The sequence below is a fragment of the Mobula birostris genome, chromosome 3, assembly GCF_030028105.1.
Source record: "Mobula birostris isolate sMobBir1 chromosome 3, sMobBir1.hap1, whole genome shotgun sequence".
In the NCBI taxonomy this organism is placed as follows: domain Eukaryota; kingdom Metazoa; phylum Chordata; class Chondrichthyes; order Myliobatiformes; family Myliobatidae; genus Mobula; species Mobula birostris.
In genome coordinates this window covers 205,812,697-205,832,690 of record NC_092372.1, presented here as the reverse complement: position 1 = coordinate 205,832,690, position 19,994 = coordinate 205,812,697, and the positions used below count along the sequence as shown (strand labels likewise).

Genomic DNA, 19,994 nt, shown 5'->3' with positions numbered 1-19,994 from the left:
GCAGCATCTATGGAGAGGAATAAACAGTTGGTGTTTTGGGCAGAGACCCCTTCATCATACACTTCAATTGTTTATCTGTTTCTTAAACATTTTAGCTATGAATTAAATAACAAAAAGCTGCCTCCTTTACATGAACTGCTCAAACTGGAGCCACTCTCCATCACAATCTACCTTTCTGTGAACTTCAGTTACTCAAGGTAGACCCTAGTTTTACTGAAATATTTAACTCAAACTGTGAAATAAACCCAAAAACAGAAGTGCAGGTAATCCAAAATTTAAAAAAAAAACAACAAAAGAATGCTGGAGGCTTTTGGCAGGTTAGTGAAGAGAAGCAGGATTAAAATTTCAGAATGATAATCTAGATCAGGGAGTCAAAACCTTCTTTTATGCAATGGACCCCTACCATTAATTGTGGAGTCTGTGAACCCTAGGTTGCAAATCCCTGATCTACAGTAACACATACAAAATACTGGAGGAGCTCAGCATGTCAGGCAGCATCTGTGGAAAGGAATAAACAGTCGATGCTTCAGGCCAAGACCCTTCATCAGTCTGATGATCTATTAGTTTCGATGAGACATTATTTTAGTTTTCATTTATTTTTTCACAGAACTGGTTAAACAGTTATGAAATAAGAGAATAGGAAGTAACATTTCTACTCTGTTTTCTTTCAAAACAAAAGGACAACTTTAAAGAGCCTTTGTGTGAATGAGGACAAAGTTCATCCCACAGTGGGATGCAGCTAATAGTAAAGACAGAAGCTGATGGAGAGGCAGGTCCACATATGGATGCTTACCAGAGGAGGTGAGAAACATAGGTTTGTGTGCTTACCCTTTCAGTTTCCTCACTGATGTTATATTCGGCGGTTAATACACATGCTTCATCATAACTTGGAAATGTTTCTGTCCACCCGTCAGCCATGCATTTCTTGCTTACATTGCCTTGAAGAGAAAGATTAATGGATTTATTCCTGTTCATGGATATTGAAAGCAATACCAAGTGGAGTAAATAATTTGAACATTTTCTTCAGATTTTATTTTAGAGTCTTTTCTTTGAAACATTGCAACAAATTTGCACTTGAAAATGATTTTCATGCAAAAGTATATAAAGATCCTCCACAAAATTTTTAAATTTGATTCTTAAAGGACTTTCCATTGAATGATATTCCAGACCAGGAGTCATATACCACAACATTTACCTTTTGGTTTCAGTGTTAAATAATTGTGAGTGCAAAATAATCTCAAGCTTAGTCGATGCAGATGCAGCAGTCAACCTTGTATCGGTCTGCCCTCTTAGTAAATTATACAGATACACCTTGAGACTCCATTGCAGCAGAGAGTAGTGGTATAAGAGTGGTAATGTGGCTTATGAGTTGTGCTGTTATGAAGCGGATGGTGCTGCAGCCACTTTTGTTTGTGTTACACGTGAATGACTGAGATGAAAATATAGATTGGTGGGTAGTTAAGGTTGCAAATGACTAAACGATTCATGGATCTGTGGACGTTGTAGGGATTGCCAAATGCTGTAGCCAGATATGAGCAGAGAAATGGCAGATGAAGTTCAATCTGGGGAAGTGTTGGACTCTGGGATGTCAAATGTAAGGGGAAAATATACAGTTAATGGCAGGACCCTTAACAGAGGAGGAATCTTGAGGTACAGTCCATAAATAAGGAGGGAGGAGAAGATGGTGGCGCGACGCAGTGCGCGCGGCCTCTCCGGTTAAATGATATCGTATCTGTTAAATAGGGTTTGTGCACAATCCTGATTTGATGGAGACGGACGTGAAAATCTGGAGAAACTCCTGAAATGCTCGGGGCGCTGCTGCTGCTACTGTGCGATCGAGAATCTTTGGAGGGAAGGCCCCAAATCCTCGGCTTTGCCTGTTGCTGGCGGCTGGGGCCGAAGCGCTCGGCAGAGATGGTGCTCAGTGTCGGAGGGCTGGTCGGAGGCTCGAAGTTTTCAGACGGACTGAGAGTCGGACTGTGGTCGGGTGCTTCCAGGTTGCTGCATCGGCAAGTTTGCGGCGCTGGAAGCTCATGGCAGGGAGAGTTTTCTTCCTTCTACCATTTGCGCGAGACGTTAGGACTTTCGAGAGACTTTGAGATTTTTTTTACCGTGCCCATGGTCTGTTCTTCTATCAAATTACGTTATTGCTTTGCACTGTTGTAACTATATGTTATAATTATGTGGTTTTTGTCAGTTTTTCAGTCTTGGTCTGTCTTGTGTTTCTGTGATATCGCACTGGAGGAACATTGTATCATTTCTTAATGCATGCATTACTAAATGACAATAAAAGAGGACTGCGTGTCCTCCTAATCTAATCTAATCTAGCTCCTTGCAAGCAGTCTCATAAGTAGATACTGTGAGAAAGAAGGCAATTAGAATGACAAGATAGATAGAGGAGCAGAGTAGAATTACGCCATTCAGCCCATCTAGTCTGCTCCGACACTCCATCATGGCTGATTTATTATCCCTCTCTACCATTTTTCTGCCTTCTCCCCATAACCTTTGATGCCCTGACTAATCAAGAATCTCCCAACATCTGCTATAAACATATCCAATGACTTGGCCTCCACAGGCATCTGTGGTAATGAATTGCACAGATTTACCACTCCCTGTCTAAAGAAGTTCCTCCTCAGCTCTCCTCTTAAGGGATGTCCCTCCATTCTGAGGCTGTGCCCTCTGGTCCTACACACCTCCACAACAGGTAACATCCTCTCCATACCCACTCCATCTCGGTATTTTAATATTGAATAGGTTCAACGGGATCCACCTCATTCTTCTAAACTCCAGCGAGTAAAGTCCTAGAGGCATTAAACACTCTTCATATGTTAACCCTTTCATTCCTAGAATCATTATTATGAACTTCCTCTGGACCTTCTGCAATGCCAACATATCTTTCCTAGTAAAGGGGCCCAAAATTGCTCACGATACTCCAAATGTAATGCCTTATAAATCCTCAGCATCATATCCTTGCTTTAATATCCTATTTCTCTCAAAATGAATGCTTATATTGCATTTGCCTTCCTTACCACTGATTCAACTTTCAAGTTAACCTTAAGGAATCCTGCCCAAGGACTTCCAAGTCCCTTTGCACCTCTGATTTCTGAATGTTCTCCCCATTTAAAAAAATACTCTATGTCTTTACTCCTTCTATCAAAGTGCATGACCATACATTTCCCTACATTATATTATATTCTATCTGCCATTTCTTTGCCCATTCTCCCAATCTGTCTAAGTCCTTCTGCTGACTCCATCAACATTACCTCCACCTGTCTCCGTATCATCCACAAACCTGGCCACAAAACTATCCATTCCTTCATCCAAATCACTGACATACAACATAAAAAGAAGCAGTCCTAATACTGACCCCTGCAGAACATCAGTGGCAGACAACCAGAAAGGGCTCCCTTTATTCCCACTCTGTGCCCTATGCTTAGTCAGCCCATCTTGTATCTTTCCTGTAAAACCATGGGCTCTTATCTTGTTAAGCAGCCTCATGTCTGGTACCTTGTCAAAGGCCTTCTGAAAATCCAAGGATATTTTTCCACTGATTTTTCTTCATCTTTCTTCCACATCATTTCCTCAGGCAAGATTTTCCCGTTAAAAGAAATCATGCGGACTTTGGCCTACTTTATCTTGTGCCTTCAAGTACCCCAAAAACTCATCCTTAATAATGGACTCTAAAATCTTCCCAACCATTAACGTCGGGTTAACTGGCCTATAGTTTCCTTTCTTCTGCCTCCTTCCCTTCTTAAAGAGTGGAGGGACATTTGCAATGTTCCATTCCTCCAGAACCGTTCCAGAAAATTCTTGCAAGGTCATTACTAATACTTCCACAATCTCTTTAGCTACCTCTTTCAGAACTCTGGAGTGTAGTCCACCTGGTCCAAATGAAAAGTAGAGGCTTTAGACTTTCACTCCTGATTATCATGCTGGTGAATGTACAGTCCCTGAAAAATAAAACTGAAGGCCTCAGAACAAGATCACTTTATGCTGTGCACTCTGCTTTATGGTTATTAGATCCTGATGTGAGTTACGTGCAGGCACGCAAACAGTAGCCAGGATGTGGGATATAAATTTCAATTAGACATAGAAAAGGCACGTAATAAGGGCAATGTTATGATAGTCATGGGGAATTTCAATATGCAGAAAGATTGAGAACATTAGGTTGGTGTTGGATCCCAAGAGAGTGGACGTGTAGACTGCCTACGAGATGGATTTTTAGAGCAGCTTGTGATCGACTCCACTGGAGGAAAAGCAATTCTGGATTGAGTATTGTATAATGAACCAGATTTGATCAGGGAGTTTAAGGTAAAGGAACCCTTAGGAGACAGTGATCATAATATGATATAATTCACTCTGCAGTTTGAGAGGGAAAAGAAAAAGTCAGATGTATCAGTATTTCAGTGGGGTAAAGGAAATTACCATGGCATGATAGAGGAATTGGCCAAAGTTGATTGGAAGGGGAAACTAGCAAGGATGATGACAGAACAGCAATGGCTGAACATGAAGAAGTATTCTAAAGGGAGGATGACGCATCCATGGGAGATAAAGGAAATCCTTTGCATAAAAGCAAAATTTAGTGGGAAGTTAGAGGATTGGGAAGCTTTTAAAAGCCAATAGAGGGAAACTAAAAAACCATAAGAGAAAAAAGATGAAATATGAAGGTAAGCTGGCCAGTAATATAAAAGAGTATACCAGTATATATATCTGAAGTATATAAAGAGTAAGAGAGAGATGTGAGTGGATATTGGACCACTGGAAAATGATGCTGGAGAGGTTGTAATGGAGGACAAAGAAACGCCTGACAACTTAATCAGTATTTTACATTAGTCTTCACTGTAGAAGACTCTAGCAGTGTGCCAGAAATTCAAGGGTGTCAGTGAGCAGAGGTGAGTGTGGTTGCCATTAGTAAGGAGAAGGTGCTTGGAAAACTGAAAGATCTGAAGATACAGTAGATAAATCATCTGAATGAGTTAGCTGAAGAGATTATGGTGATATTAGTAATGATTTTTGAAGAATCACTAGATTCTGGAATGGTTCCAGAGGACAGGTAAATTGCAAATGTCACTCCAATCTTCAAGAAGGGAGGGAGGCAGAAGAAAGGAAACTATAAGCCAGTTAGTCTGACCTCAGTGGTTGGGAAGATGCTGGAGTCGATTATTAAGGATGATGTTTCAGGCTATTTGGGGGCACATGATAAAATAGGCTGTAGTCAGTATTGTTTCCTCAAGGGAAAACCTTGTCTGAAAAATCTGCTGGAATGCTTTGAAGAAGTAACAAGCAGAACAGACTAGCAGTGTTCCATCGGCTTCTGTGTTGGGACTGATTCTTTTATATTATACCTCAATAATTTGGTTGATGGAATTGATGGCTTTGTTGCAAAGTTTGCGGAAGATATGAAGATAGGTAGAGGGGCTAGTAGTTTTGAGGAAGTAGAGAGGCTACAGAAGGACAGACAGATTTAGAGAATGGGCAACGGAATGGCAGATGGAATACTGTGTTGGGAAGTGTATGGTCATGCACTTTGATAGAAAAAATTAAATAGTTGACTATTTTCTAAATGGAAAGCAAATACAAACAACTGAGACAAAAAGTTTGGGGTGTTGTGGATAGTCTTGAAGGTCGTCAGAGGTTACAGTGGGATATCGATAGGATGCAGAAAGGGGCTGAAAAGTGACAGATGGACTTCAACCCAGGTAATTGTGAAGTGGTTCATTTTGGTAGGTCAAATCTGAAGACAGAATATAATATTAACGGTAAGACTCTTGGCAATGTGGAGGATAAACGAGATCTTGGGGTCCATGTGCATAGGACACTCAAAGCTGCTGCACAGGTTGACAGTGTTGTTAAGAAGGCGTATGGTGTGATGGCTTTCATCAACCAAGGCATTGAGTTCAATAGTTCAATTTAGTTCTAGTCACCTCACTATAGGAAGGATGTGGATACTATAGACAGAGTGCAGAGGACATCTACAAGGATGTTGCCTGAATTGGAGAGCATGCCTTATGAGAATAAGTTGTGTGAACTTGACCTTTTCTCCTTAGAGAGAAGGAGGATGAGATGTGGCCTGATAAGATGATGAGAGGCATCGATCATGTAGATAGCCAGAGGCTTTTTCCCAGGGCTAAAATGGCTAACATGAGGGGGCATAGTTTTGTGCTGCTTGGAAGTAGGTACAAGGGGGATGTCAGAGGTAAGTTTTTTTATACAGACAGTGGTGGGTGCGTGAAATGCACTGCCAGCAACAGTGGTAGAGGTGGATACAATAAGATCTTTTAAGAGACTCTTAGATAAGTGCATGGAGCTTAGAATAGTCATAGTCATATTCATACTTTATTGATCCCGGGGGAAATTGGTTTTCGTTACAGTTGCACCATAAATAATTAATAGTAATAAAACCATAAATAGTTAAATAGTAATATGTAAATTCTGCCAGTAAATTATGAAATAAGTCCAGGACCAGCCTATTGGCTCAGGGTGTCTGACTCTCCAAGGGAGGAGTTGTAAAGTTTGATGGCTACAGGCAGGAATGACTTCCTATGACACACTGTGTTGCATCTCGGTGGAATGAGTCTCTGGCTGAACGTACTCCTGTGCCCACCCAGTACATTATGTAGTGGATGGGAGACATTGTCCAAGATGGCATGCAACTTAGACAGCATCCTCTTTTCAAACACCACCATGAGAGAGTCCAGTTCCATCCCCAGGAAAATAGAGGGCTAGGTGGTAGGGTAATTCTAAGCAGTTTCTACAGGAGGTTACACAGTCAGCACAACATTGTGGGCTGAAGGGCCTGTAATGTGCTGTAAATTTCTATGATTCTATGAAATGAAAAGGGAGTTGCGAGTCTTTGCGCAGGATTCCCCGAAAGGTTAATTTGCAGGTTGAGTCTGTGGTGAGGAAGGCAAATGCAATGTTAGCAATCATTTTAAGGGGACTAGAATATAAAAGCAAGGATGTAATGTTGAGACTTTTTAAAGCACTGGTGAGGTCTCACTTGGAGTATTGTGAGCCAGTTTGGGCATCTTATCTTGGAAAGGATGTGCTGAAACTAGAGAAGGTTCAAAGGAGGTTCACAAAAATGATTCCAGTATTGAACGGCTTGTTATACAAAGAGCGTCTGATGGCTCTGGGCCTGCATTCATTCAAATTCAGAATAATGAGGGGTGACCTCATTGAAACCTATCGAGTGGTGAAAGGCCTTGACAGAGTGGATGTGGAGAGGATGTTTCCTATTGTGGGAGGGTCTAAGACTAGAGGACACAGCCTCAGAATAGAGGGCCATTCTATTAGAACAGAGATGAAGAGGAATTTCTTCAGCCAGAGGGTGGTGAATCTGTGGAAATCTTTGCCACAGGCAGCTGTGGAGGCCAAATTTTTATGTATATTTAAGGCAGAGATTGATGGATGCTTGATTAGTCAAGGCATGAAGGGATATGGGGCTAAGAGGAATATTGGATCAGCCACGATGAAATGGCGGAACAGACTCAATAGGCCAAGTGGCCTAATTCGGCTCCTGTATCTTATGGTCTTATGATCAAATGGGCCGAAGCCAGAATGGGTTCCTTGAGGGGGAAATAACAAGCAGAATAGACAAAGGACAGTCAATGGGTGCTGTTTACTTTGATTTCCAGAAAGCCATTGGCAAGGTGCCGCACATGAGAATGCTTAATAAGTTAAGAGCCCATGGTACTACAGGAAAGATATATCATGGACAGAAGTTTGGCTGATTTACAGAAGGCAAATAATCAGAATAAGGGGGGCCTTTTCTTGTTGGCTATCGCTGACAAATGGATTTCCAGAGGGGTCGGTGTTGGGACCACTTATTTTCACCTTATTTGTCAATGTCTTGGATGATGGAATTGATGGCTTTGTGTCCATGTTTGCAGACGATACAAAGATAGGAGGAGGGACAAGCAGTTTTGAGGAAGTAGAGAGGCTACAGAAGGATTTACGACATTAGGAGAATGAGCAAAGAAGTGGCAGATGGAATACAGTGTAGCGAAGTGTATGGTCACACAGTTTGGTAGAAGAAATAAAGGCTTAGACTATTTTATAAATGCGGAGAAAATTTAAAGAACAGAGGTGTAAAAGGACTTGGGAGTCCCTTGTACAGGATTCTCTAAAGATTAACTTGTAGGTTGAGTCTGTTTTACAAAGGCAAATATTAGTATTCATTTTCAGAGGACTAGGATATAAGAGCAAGGATGTGATGCTGAGGCTTTATAAGGCATTGGTCAGACCGCACTTGGATATTGTGAGCAGCTTTGGGCCCCTTATCTAAGAAAAGATGTGCTGACACTGGAGACGGTCCAGCAAAGTTCACGAGAATGATTCAGGAAATGAAAAGGTTTACATATGACAAACAAGAGAAAATCTGCAGATCCTGGAAATCTGAGCAACACACACAAAATGCTGGTTCTGTCTCAGTCCTGTTCATATGACCTGGAACACCTAGCGGTCAAACATCATCCATTTTATCCACCCAGGGAATTTTCCGCCTTCACTCTGGTAGCGGTGTATATCCCGCCTCAGACAGCTACTGGAGGAGCTGAGCAACGTAATCAGCAGGCATGAAGCAGAGCACCCTGATGCCCTCCCAATCATTGTGGCAGATTTCAGCCAGGCCAGCTTGAAGTGAACAACTACCGCCAACATATCACCTGTGGAACCAGAGGAGCCAATATACGTGACCACTCTTATACCACCACCAAGAACATTTGCCATACCATCTCACACACACAATTTTGAAAGTCATCAGCTGTACTTCTATTTCTAGCATATAGGCAGAGACTAAAAACCGTAGGACCAGTTATGAAGAACAAAAAGGTTTGGTAAAGAGAGGCAAAGGAGCGCTTCCAGGACTGCTTAGAGTTGGTGGACTGGACAACTGGACAATATTTATGGATTCATCTTCAAGTCTGAATGAATACTCCACAGTTGTCTCCAAGAGCTTTGTAGATGAGTGTGTGCCTTCGAGAACATAATGGACATCCCTGTAGCATTTGGTGACCCTATGATCTGCCTCAGGGAACGTTAAAACATCTTTCAAGAAGGTGAACCATCACAAGGCGTCAGGCCCTGATGGTGTGCTTGGTAGGGCTCAGAAAACCTGTGCTGCACTGTTCAAGGACATCTTCAATTTCTCACTTCTACATTTGGAGGTTCCCACCTGCTTCAAAAGGGTTAACAATCATACCAGTGCACAAGAAAGGTAGCCTGATCTGCCTCAATGACCATTGCTCGTGCCATTCAGGTCTACGGTTATCAAGTGCTCTGAGAGGTTGGTCATGGATAGAATCAACTCGTGCCTAAGCAAGTACCTGGACCCACTGCAATTTCCATATTGCCATTATAGATCTACAGCGGACACAAACTCACTGGCTCTCCACTTGGTCTTGGATCACCTGGACAATAGTAATATGTCAGGCTGCTGTTTATTGACTGTGGCTCAGGTTTCAACACAATCATACCTTCAGTTCTAAACAACAAGCTCCAAAACCTGGGATCATCTCCTTCCTGACAATCAATATTAGTGCACCTCAGGGATACTTGCTTAGCCAGCTTTTCTACTCTTTCTACACCCGCAACTGTGTGCTCAAATGCCATCTATAAATAGATTGTCCACACAACTACTATAGGCAGAATTTCAGATGGTGACCACGAAGCATACCAGAACAAGATAGATCAGCTGGTTGAGTGGTGTCGCAGTAATAACCATGCACTCAACATCATTAACACATTGAATTGATTGTGGACTTCAGGAAGGGAAAGTCAAGGGAACACACACCAGTGTTCTTTGAGCGATCAGAAGTGGAAAGGGTGAGCAGTTTCAAGCTCCTGACTGTCAACATCTGTGAGGGTCAATTCTGGGCCCAGCACATTGAAGCAATTACAAAGGCTATATTTCATTAGGAGTTTGAGGAGACACTCGCAAATTTCTGCAGATGTACCATGGAGAGTATTCTAACTGATTGCATCACCGTATGGTGTGGAGGGGCCACTGCAGAGGATTGGCAAAAGTTGCAGAAAGTTATAAGCTCAGCCAGTTCCATCATGGGCATTAGCCTCCCTGGCATCCGGACCCCTTCAAAAGGTGATGCTTCAAAAAAGTGGTATGCATCATCAATAAGGACCCCCATCACCCAGGACATGCTCTCTTCTCATTGCTGCCATCAAGGAAGAGCTATAAGAACCTAAAGAGACACACTAAGTGTTTCAGGAACAGCTTCTTCCCCTCCACCATCCGATTTCTAAATGGACAATGAACCCATAAACATGACCTCAGTATTTGTTTCCCCCTCTTATTTAAGTAAGTAGTCAAAAGAGAAGGGAAACAAATATATATGTGTGTGTGTGTGTATATATATATGTATGTGTATGTGTATATATATATATACTTCTATATATACAGTGTTTATAAAAAGTGTTCACTTCCCTTGGCAGTTTCCATGTTTTACTGTTTTACAACATTGAATGACAGTGGATTTAATTTGGCTTTTTTTGACACTGTTCAACAGAAAAAGGCTCTTACATGTCAAAGTGAAAACAGATCTCTACAAATTGATCTAAATTTGATCTAAATCCTCAATGAATACTTCTCTTCGGTATTCACCAATGAGAGGGAACGATGACAGTGAGGACAATATGAGTGAGGTTGATGCTCTGGAGCATGTTGATATTAAGGGAGAGGAGGTGTTGGAGTTATTAAAATACATTAAGACGGATAAGTCCCTGGGGCCAGATGGAATATTCCCCAGGCTGCTCCACGAGGCGAGGGAAGAGATTGCTGAGCCTCTGGCTAGGATCTTTATGTCCTCGTTGTCCACGGGTTTTGGTACCGGAGGATTGGAGGGAGGCGAATGTTGTCTCCTTGTTCAAAAAAGGTAGTAGGGATAGTCCGAGTAATTATAGACCAGTGAGCCTTACTCTGTGGTGGGAAAGCTGTTGGAAAAGATTCTTAGAGATAGGATCTATGGGCATTTAGAGAATCATGGTCTGATCAGGGACAATCAGCAAGGCTTTGTGAAGGGCAGATCGTGTCTAACAAGCCTCATAGAGTTCTTTGAGGAGGTGACCAGGCATATAGATGAGGGTAGTGCAGTGGATGTGATCTACATGGATTTTAGTAAGGCATTTGACAAGGTTCCACACGGTAGGCTTATTCTGAAAGTCAGAAGGCATGGGATCCAGGGAAGTTTGGCCAAGTGGATTCAAAATTGGCTTGCCTGCAGAAGGCAGAGGGTCGTGGTGGAGGGAGTACATTCGGATTGGAGGGTTGTGACTCGTGGTGTCCCACAAGGATCGGTTCTGGGACCTCTACTTTTCGTGATTTTTATTAATGACTTGGATGTGGTGGTAGAAGGGTGGGTTGGCAAGTTTGCAGACGACACAAAGGTTTGTGGTGTTGTAGATAGTGTAGAGTAGGGGTCGCCAACCCATCGATCGCGATCGACCGGTCGATCTTTGAGACTTTCCCAGTAGATCCCGAAGTAAAATCAAAAATAAATACACAAATACTGTTGAAATGTGAGCATTATAAAAGTAATACTAATTAGGATAATGGAAATATAGCAATATTTTTGCTAAAAAGCTGTTTGTAAAGGGAGATTGTTTCTGGGTTGCGGGGGTTTAGTTCTGTCCTTTCTGCCCAGTGCGCATGTGTGTAGTTCCCTCGCCATGCACCGCGTTTTCAGCGTAGCCTGTGCTGCATCAAAGTGACCAATGAGATTAGATAAGAGTACAGTCTGTCGCAAACATCAATATACGGCAGTGTCCCCAACCTCCGGGCCGCGAAGCAGGCAGTGCTGCAGCGGTAGTTGGGATGCACACAGCACATTTTTAAGAAAAAAAGCCGAAATAAACAAGCTAATTAATTAGGTGCTGCCTAGCACATAAATGTCGGCTCAGATCAGAGGCGACGCAATCGGCAATCGCTCGTGATATCCTGATAGCATAACGGAGGCTTCACGAAAGAAGGCGAAAACATACAAACTCCATCCAGAATGGGAAGAGGAATTTCTATTTACCTTGGTGAAACACAAGTGTGTATGTACGTTGTGCCACCAAACAGAAGCACTGACTAAAAGAAGGAATCTGGAGGAGCACCGCAACACCAACCACCAGGAATTTAAAGACACCTATCCCCCCCCCCCCAAAGAGCGCAATTCGTGCTGGAAAGTTGAGCTGAAATCGGGGTTGAAGGCCCAGCAACTGTTTTCCACAAAACATGCTGCTCAAAATAAGGCTGCTATTGAAGCATCATTTCATGTAAGTCACCTTTTGGCTAAACACAAGAAGCCTTTTACAGATGGCAATTTATTCAAGGAAGCAATGGTCATTACTGCAGAGACTGTTTTAATGACTTTAAAAACAAAAACGGCATCACAACCGCAATACGTAATATACTGCATGGCCCTGCAACAGTGACAAGGAGGGTAGAGTCACCGTCAGAGGACGTGAATATTTTTCACTACAGTTTGATGAATCCCTGGATGTAATGCAAACAGCTCAGCTTGTTCTATTTGTGAGAATGGCTTTCCAGGATTTTACAACAAAGGAAGACTTTTTTAATTTTTACAATGAGTTTTAAAAAAATATGTCCGTGAAAATGACATCCTCATTCATAAACTGGTGGCAATTACTACGGATGGGGCCCAACAATGCACGGTGTGCATGTATTTACCCCGAGAAAGACTGCCATGACCATGAAGCCTTGCGCGGGCACCTGTGTGCGCATGCGTGATGTGCCGATTTTTTTAACCCCACAAATCGGTTTTGGCTTAATCTTCATTATTTCTACTTTATATAGGCTGTGTATTTATCATATTACTCCTGCTTTTACTATATGTTACTGTTATTTTAGGTTTTATGTGTTATTTGGTTTGATTTGATAGGTTATTTTTTTGGGTCTGGGAACGCTCAAAATTTTTTTCCATATAAACTAATGGTAATTGCTTCTTCGGCATAAAGCATTTCAGCACGAAAGGTTCCATAGGAACGCTCTACCTTAGCGGGGGGAATACGGGACAGTTGGCAACCCTACAGCTCACAGACTGTCTCAGACTGGCTGTCTGTAGTTATGAGCCAAATTTCAGGGAACTAGCAGAAAGTATTCAGCCCTAGTCATCACACTGAGTGCAACAGTCAATTTTTATTCATTTATTTTTCGTGTTGAAATAAAATTAAATAATGAAACTTAGAATTAAAGGTGTGAAGTATTGTAACATTCTTAAAGACAGAAGACAGTGCCAGTCTGAGAGGCAGACGGGTCTGCGAGTCAACAATTGGCGCTGAGGCAAACCCGAGGAGACAGACGTCAGGCAGAGCCGTGGTAGTAGGGGACTCCATAGTGAGAGGTACAGAAAGGGGTTTCTGCGGCAACAGGCGGGATTTAAGGATGGTGTGCTGCCTCCCTGGTGCCGGGACCCAGGACGTCACGGACTGATTACAAGGAATCCTCAAGGGTGAAGGAGAACAATTGTACAAAAGGGACGGGTTGCACCTTACTAAGTGGGGCACCAGCATTCTGGCAGGCAGGTTTGCATCTGCGGCACAGGTGTGTTTAAACTAAGTTGTGGGGGGGGAGGGGACGAACTGGAAACATAAGGATGGAGATAAAGGGAAAGAGAGAATAAGAAAAGTTAAGAAAGACAGCAGAATCAACAGAGCAGAAAGCTCAAGAAGGGATCGTACATTATGGCCAAGTGATATAGGAACTGATATGGGAGGTGAGGGGAGTAATGAATTAAAAGTATTGTATATGAATGCACGGAGTATAAGAAATAAAGTGGACAATCTTGAGGCACAGCTGGAAATTGGTAAGTATGATGTTGTGGGAATAACAGAGACATGGCTTCAAGCGGACAGGGCCTGGGAAATGAATATTCAAGGGTATACGTCCTATCGAAAGGACAGGCTGATGGGCAGAGGGGGTGGGGTAGCTCTGTTGGTGAGCAATGATATTCAGTCCCTTGCAAGGGGGGGCATAGAATCAGGAGCCGTGGAGTCAGTATGGATAGAACTGAGAAATTCTAAGGGTAGAAAGACCCTAATGGGAGTTATCTACAGGCCCTCAAACAGTAGTCTAGATGCAGGGTGTAAGTTGAATCAAGAGTTAAAATTGGCATGTCGCAAAGGTAATGCTACAGTTGTTATGGGGGACTTCAACATGCAGGTAGACTGGAGGAATCAGGTTGGTGCTGGACCCCAAGAAGGGGAGTTTGTGGAGTCCCTCCGAGATGGATTCTTAGAACAGCTTGTACTGGAGCCTACCAGAGAGAACGCAATTCTAGATTTAGTGTTGTGCAATGAACCGGATTTGATCAGGGACCTCAAGGTAAAGGAGCCATTAGGAGGTAGTGACCATAATATGATAAGTTTTAATCTACAATTTGAGAGGGAGAAGGGAAACTTGGAAGTGTCAGTATTACAGTTGAACAAAGGGAACTATGGTGCTATGAGGGAGGAGCTGGCCAAAGTTCAATGGAACAATACCCTAGCAGGGATGACAGTGGAACAGCAATGGCAAGTGTTTCTGGGAATAACGCGGAAGGTGCAGGATCCGTTCGTTCCAAAGAGGAAGGAAGATCCTAAAGGGAGTAAGGGGAGGCCATGGCTGACAAGGGAAGTAATGGACAGCATAAAAATAAAAGAGAAGTATAACATAGCAAAGACGAGTGGGAAGCCGGAGGATTGGGAATCTTTTAAAGAGCAACCTTCTGTTTAGTTACCTTCAACTAAAAGGGCAATATGCGGAGAAAAAATGAGGTACGAAGGTAAACTAGCCAGGAATATAAAGGAGGATAGTAAAAGCTTCCTTAGGTATGTGAAAAGGAAAAAAATAGTTAAGACCAAAATTGGGCCCTTGAAGACAGAAGCTGGTGACTTTATTATGGGGAACAAGGAAATGGCAGACGAGTTGAACAGGTACTTTGGATCTGTCTTCACTAGGGAAGACACAAACAGTTTCCCAGATGTAATAGTGGCCAAAAGACCTAGGGTAATGGATGAATTGAAGGAAATTTATATTAGGCAGGAATTGGTGTTGGATAGGCTGTTGGGTCTGAAGGCTGATAAGTCCCCGGGACCTGATGGTCTGCATCCCGGGGTACTTAAGGAGGTGGCTTTAGAAATCGTGGACGCATTGGTAATCATTTTCCAATGTTCTATAGATTCAGGATCAGTTCCTGTGGATTGGAGGGTGGCTAATGTTGTCCTTCTCTTCAAGAAGGGAGGAGGAGAGAAAACAGGGAATTATAGACTTGTTAGCCTGACGTCAGTGGTGGGAAAGATGCTGGAGTCAATTATAAAAGATGAAATTACGACACATCTGGATAGTAGTAACAGGATTGGTCCGAGTCAGCATGGATTTACGAAGGGGAAATCATGCTTGACTAATCTTCTGGAATTTTTTGAGGATGTAACTATGAAAATGGACAAGGGAGAGCCAGTGGATGTAGTGTAACTGGACTTTCAGAAAGCCTTTGATAAAGTCCCACATAGGAGATTAGTGGGCAAAATTAGGGCACATGGTATTGGGGGCATGGACATGGACTGAAAATTGGCTGGCTGACAGAAAACAAAGTATAGCGATTAACGGGTCCCTTTCGGAATGGCAGGCGGTGACCAGTGGGGTACCGCAGGGTTCAGTGCTGGGACCGCAGCTGTTTACAATATATATTAATGATTTAGATAAGGGAATTAAAAGTAACATTAGCAAATTTGCTGATGACACAAAGCTGGGAGGCAGTGTGAAATGTGAGGAGGATGTTATGAGAATGCAGGGTGATTTGGACAGGCTGGGTGAGTGGGCAGATGCAGTTTAATGTGGATAAATGTGAGGTTATCCACTTTGGTGGTAAGAACAGGAAGGCAGATTATTATCTAAATGGAGTCAAGTTAGGAAAAGGGGAAGCACAACGAGATCTAGGTGTTCTTGTACATCAGTCACTGAAAGCAAGCATGCAAGTACAGCAGGTAGTGAAAAAAGCTAATGGCATGCTGGCCTTCATAACAAGGGGAATTGAGTATAAGGGCAAAGAGGTCCTTCTGCAGCTGTACAGGGCCCTGGTAAGACTGCACCTGGAGTACTGTGTGCAGTTTTGGTCTCCAAATATGAGGAAGGACATTCTTGCTATTGAGGGAGTGCAGCGTAGGTTCACAAGGTTAATTCCCGGGATGGCGGGACTGTCATATGTCGAAAGATTGGAGCGACTGGGCTTGTATACTCTGGAATTTAGAAGGCTGAGAGGGGATCTTATTGAAACATATAAGATTATTAAGGGATTGGACACGCTGCAGGCAGGAAGCATGTTCCCGCTGATGGGCGAGTCCAGAACCAGAGGCCACAATTTAAGAATTAGGGGTAGGCCATTTAGAACGGAGTTGAGGAAAAACTTTTTCACCCAGAGAGTGGGGATATATGGAATGCTCTGCCCCAGAAGGCTGTGGAGGCCAAGTCTCTGGATGCTTTCAAGAAAGAAATGGATAGAGCTCTTAAAGATCGCGGAATCAAAAGTTATGGGGATAAGGCAGGAACTGGATACTGATAGTGGATGATCAGCCATGATCACAGTTAATGGTGGTGCTGGCTCGAAGGGCCGAATGGCCTACTTCTGCACCTACTGTCTATTGTCTAAAGAAAGACAGCAATGGCCTGTTTGATATGCTAGTTGCAGTGTTTTCTTGTTTGAATTAATTTGAAAGTTTGACAAAAGTATTTTGTGTAATTCAAATACAATTCACCCAAATAAAAGGCCTCAAATTGGAAGTACAATCTGAGGTTTTTTTTCTCTAATCTATTTAGTAGGTAGATCTTGCCTTTCACTGAGGTCAAGGTAGGGGATCTTGGGCTTAAAAAGGTTGGTGACCACTAGTGTAGAGGATTGTCAAAGATTGCAGAGAGACATTGATAGGATGCAGAAGTGGGCTGAGAAGTGGCAGATGGAGTTCAACCCGGAGAAGAGTGAGGTGGTACACTTTGGAAGGACAAACTCCAAAGCAGAGTACAAAGTAAATGGCAGGGTACTTGGTAGCATGGAGGAGCAGAGGGATCTGGGGGTACATGTCCACAGATCCCTGAAAGTTGCCTCACAGGTAGATAGGGTAGTTAAGAAAGCTTATGAGGTGTTAGCTTTCATAAGTCGAGGGATAGAGTTTAAGAGTTGCGAGGTAGTGATGCAGCTCTATAAAACTCTGGTTAGGCCACACTTGTGTCCAGTTCTGGTCACCTCACTATAGGAAGGATGTGGAAGCATTGGAAAGGGTACAGAGGAAATTTACCAGGATGCTGCCTGGTTTAGAGAGTATGGATTATGATCAGAGATTACGGGAGCTAGGGCTTTACTCTTTGGAGAGAAGGAGGATGAGAGGAGACATGATAGGGGTATACAAGATAATAAGAGGAATAGATAGAGTGGATAGCCAGCACCTCTTCCCCAGGGCACCACTGCTCAATACAAGGGGATATGGCTTTAAGGTAAGGGGTGGGAAGTTCAAGGGGGATATTGGAGGAAGGTTTTTTACTCAGAGAGTGGTTGGTGCGTGGAATGCACTACCTGAGTCAGTGGTGGAGGCAGATACACTAGTGAAATTTAAGAGACTACTAGACAGGTATATGGAGGAATTTAAGGTGTGGGGTTATACGGGAGGCAGGGTTTGAGGGTCGGCTCAACAATGTGGGCCGAAGGGCCTGTACTGTGCTGTACTATTCTATGTTCTATGTTAAATTCTATTTATTAAACAGGAAATAATTGATTGCGCAAGTATTCACCCCTTTCAAGTCAGTATTTAGTAGATGCACCTCTGGCAGCAATTATAGCCTTGACTCTGTGTGGATAGGTCTCTATCAGCTTTGCACATCTGGACACTGCATTTTCCCCCCATTCTTCTTTACAAAACTGCTCAAGCTCTGTCAAGTTGCATGGGGATCATAAGGGAACAGCCCTTTTCAAGTCCAGCCACAAATTCTCAATTGGATTGAGGTCTGGACTCTGATTTGGCCATTCCACGACATTAACTTTGTTGTTTTTAAGCCATTCCTGTGTAACTTTGGTTTATGTTTGGGGTCATTGTCTTGCTGGAAAACAAATCTTCTTCCAAGTTGCACTTCTCTTGCAGACTGCATCACGTTTCCTCCAGGATTTCCCTGTATTGTGCTACATTCATTTTACTCTCTCTCTTCACAAGCCTTCCAATGCTTACTGTAGTGAAGCATCCACACAGCATGATGCGGCCACCAGTATGCTTCACAATCAGAAAGGTGTTTTTTTGATGATGTGAGGTGCTTGGCTTATGCCAAACATAGCACTTAGTTTGATGGCCAAAAAGGCTCAATTTTGGTTTCATCAGACTATAGAACCTTCTTCCAGCTGACTTCAGAGTCTCTCACATACCTTCAGGGGAACTTTAGCTGCGATTTCATGGTTTTTTTTTCAACAGTGGATCTCTCTTTGCCACTCTCCCATAAAGCTTCGACTAGTGAAGCACCTGGGCAAAAGTTGTATGCGCAGTCTCTCCCAGCTTGTCCACTGAAGCTTGTAACTCTTCCATTTTTGTCATAGGTGTCATGGTGGCCTCCCTCACTAGTCCTCTTCTTGCACAGTCACTCAGTTTTTGAGGACGGCCTGCTCTAGGCAGATGTACAGCTGTGCCATATTCTTTCCATTTCTTGATGACTGAGTTAACTGTACTCCAAGTTATTCAAGATATTCCAAGATATTCAGTGACTTGGAACTTTCCTTGTATCCACCTCTTGTCTTGTGCTTTTCAAGAACTTTTCTGTGGAGTTGCTTGGAGTGTTCTTTTGTCTGCATGATGTAATTTTTGCCAGGATTCTGACTCACCAACAGTTGGGCCTTCCAGATAGAAATGTATTTTTACTACAATCAATTGAAACAACTTGACTGCACGCAGGTCTCCAAAAACAGTTCTCCATTTAACTAATCATGTGACTTCTAAAACCAATTGGCTGCACCAGTGATGACTTGGTGTGTTATATTAAAGAGGCAGGGGTGAATACTGATACAATCAATTACTTTGTGTTTTATATTTGTAATTAATTTAGATCACTTTGCAGAGATCTGTTTTCACTGTGACACAAGAGTCTTCTTCTGTCGGTCAGTGTCAAAAAAGCCTCATTAAATCCACTGTGATTCAATGTTGTAAAATAATAAAACATGAAAACTTCTGGGGGGGGTGAATATTTTTATAGGCGTTGTATATATAAAAGTCTGTATATACATTTGAGTAATTTATAGTTTTTATTATGTATTGCAATGCACTAGTGCAGCAAAACAAAATAAATTGACATATGCCAGACCAATTATATTAAATCTGATTCTGATTTTGATCTAACTTCCTTCCTTTCTGGTTCCCAAGCACCTTCTTCTTAGTAACAGAACTATACTCACTTCTGCCCTTTGGCACTCTTGAATTTCTGGCACACTGCCAGCGCCTTCTACAGTGAGGACTGAGATAAAATATTTATTAAGTTCATCCACCATTTCTTTGCATTCACTCCCAAAATCATTCTCATGAACCTTCTCTGGACTCTCTCCAATGCCTTTATTGGCTGGGGTATTGAATAGAAGAGTAAGGAAGTCATGTTGCAGCTATATAAAACTTTGGTTAGATCATGCTTGGAATATTGTGTCCAATTCTAGTTGCCCAATAATAGAAAGGATATGGAGTTTTTGGCAAAGGAGTAGAAGAGGTTCTTAGGAAGCTGCCTTGATTGAAGTGTATGTGCTATAAGAGTGGACAAACCTGGGTTGTTTAGAGTGGCAGTGTCTGAAGGGAGACCTGACAAAATATTTTTAAAGTGAGGAGAGACATAGACAGGATAGAGAAGCAAAATTTTGTTTCCATGTTAGAATGCCAAAAACTAGAATATATACACTTAAGATGAGAAGGGCAATGTTTTAAGGAGATGCTTGTGGCAAATGTGTCTAGAATGGGTTGCCAGTGGTAGTGGTGGAAGTAGCTCCAAT

General features: G+C 42.6%; 1 protein-coding gene across 4 annotated transcripts in view; it reads right to left on the bottom strand.

Annotated features, from left to right (window-relative positions):
* Positions 1-19,994, bottom strand: part of vipr2 (vasoactive intestinal peptide receptor 2) — a 198,911-nt gene that overhangs the window by 128,698 nt on the left and 50,219 nt on the right. For all 4 annotated transcript variants that reach the window (XM_072254019.1, XM_072254018.1, XM_072254020.1 and 1 more), the window contains one exon: positions 829-938. In XM_072254019.1, the coding sequence (XP_072110120.1) occupies positions 829-938 (110 nt within the window). The remainder of the gene's footprint in view (positions 1-828; positions 939-19,994) is intronic.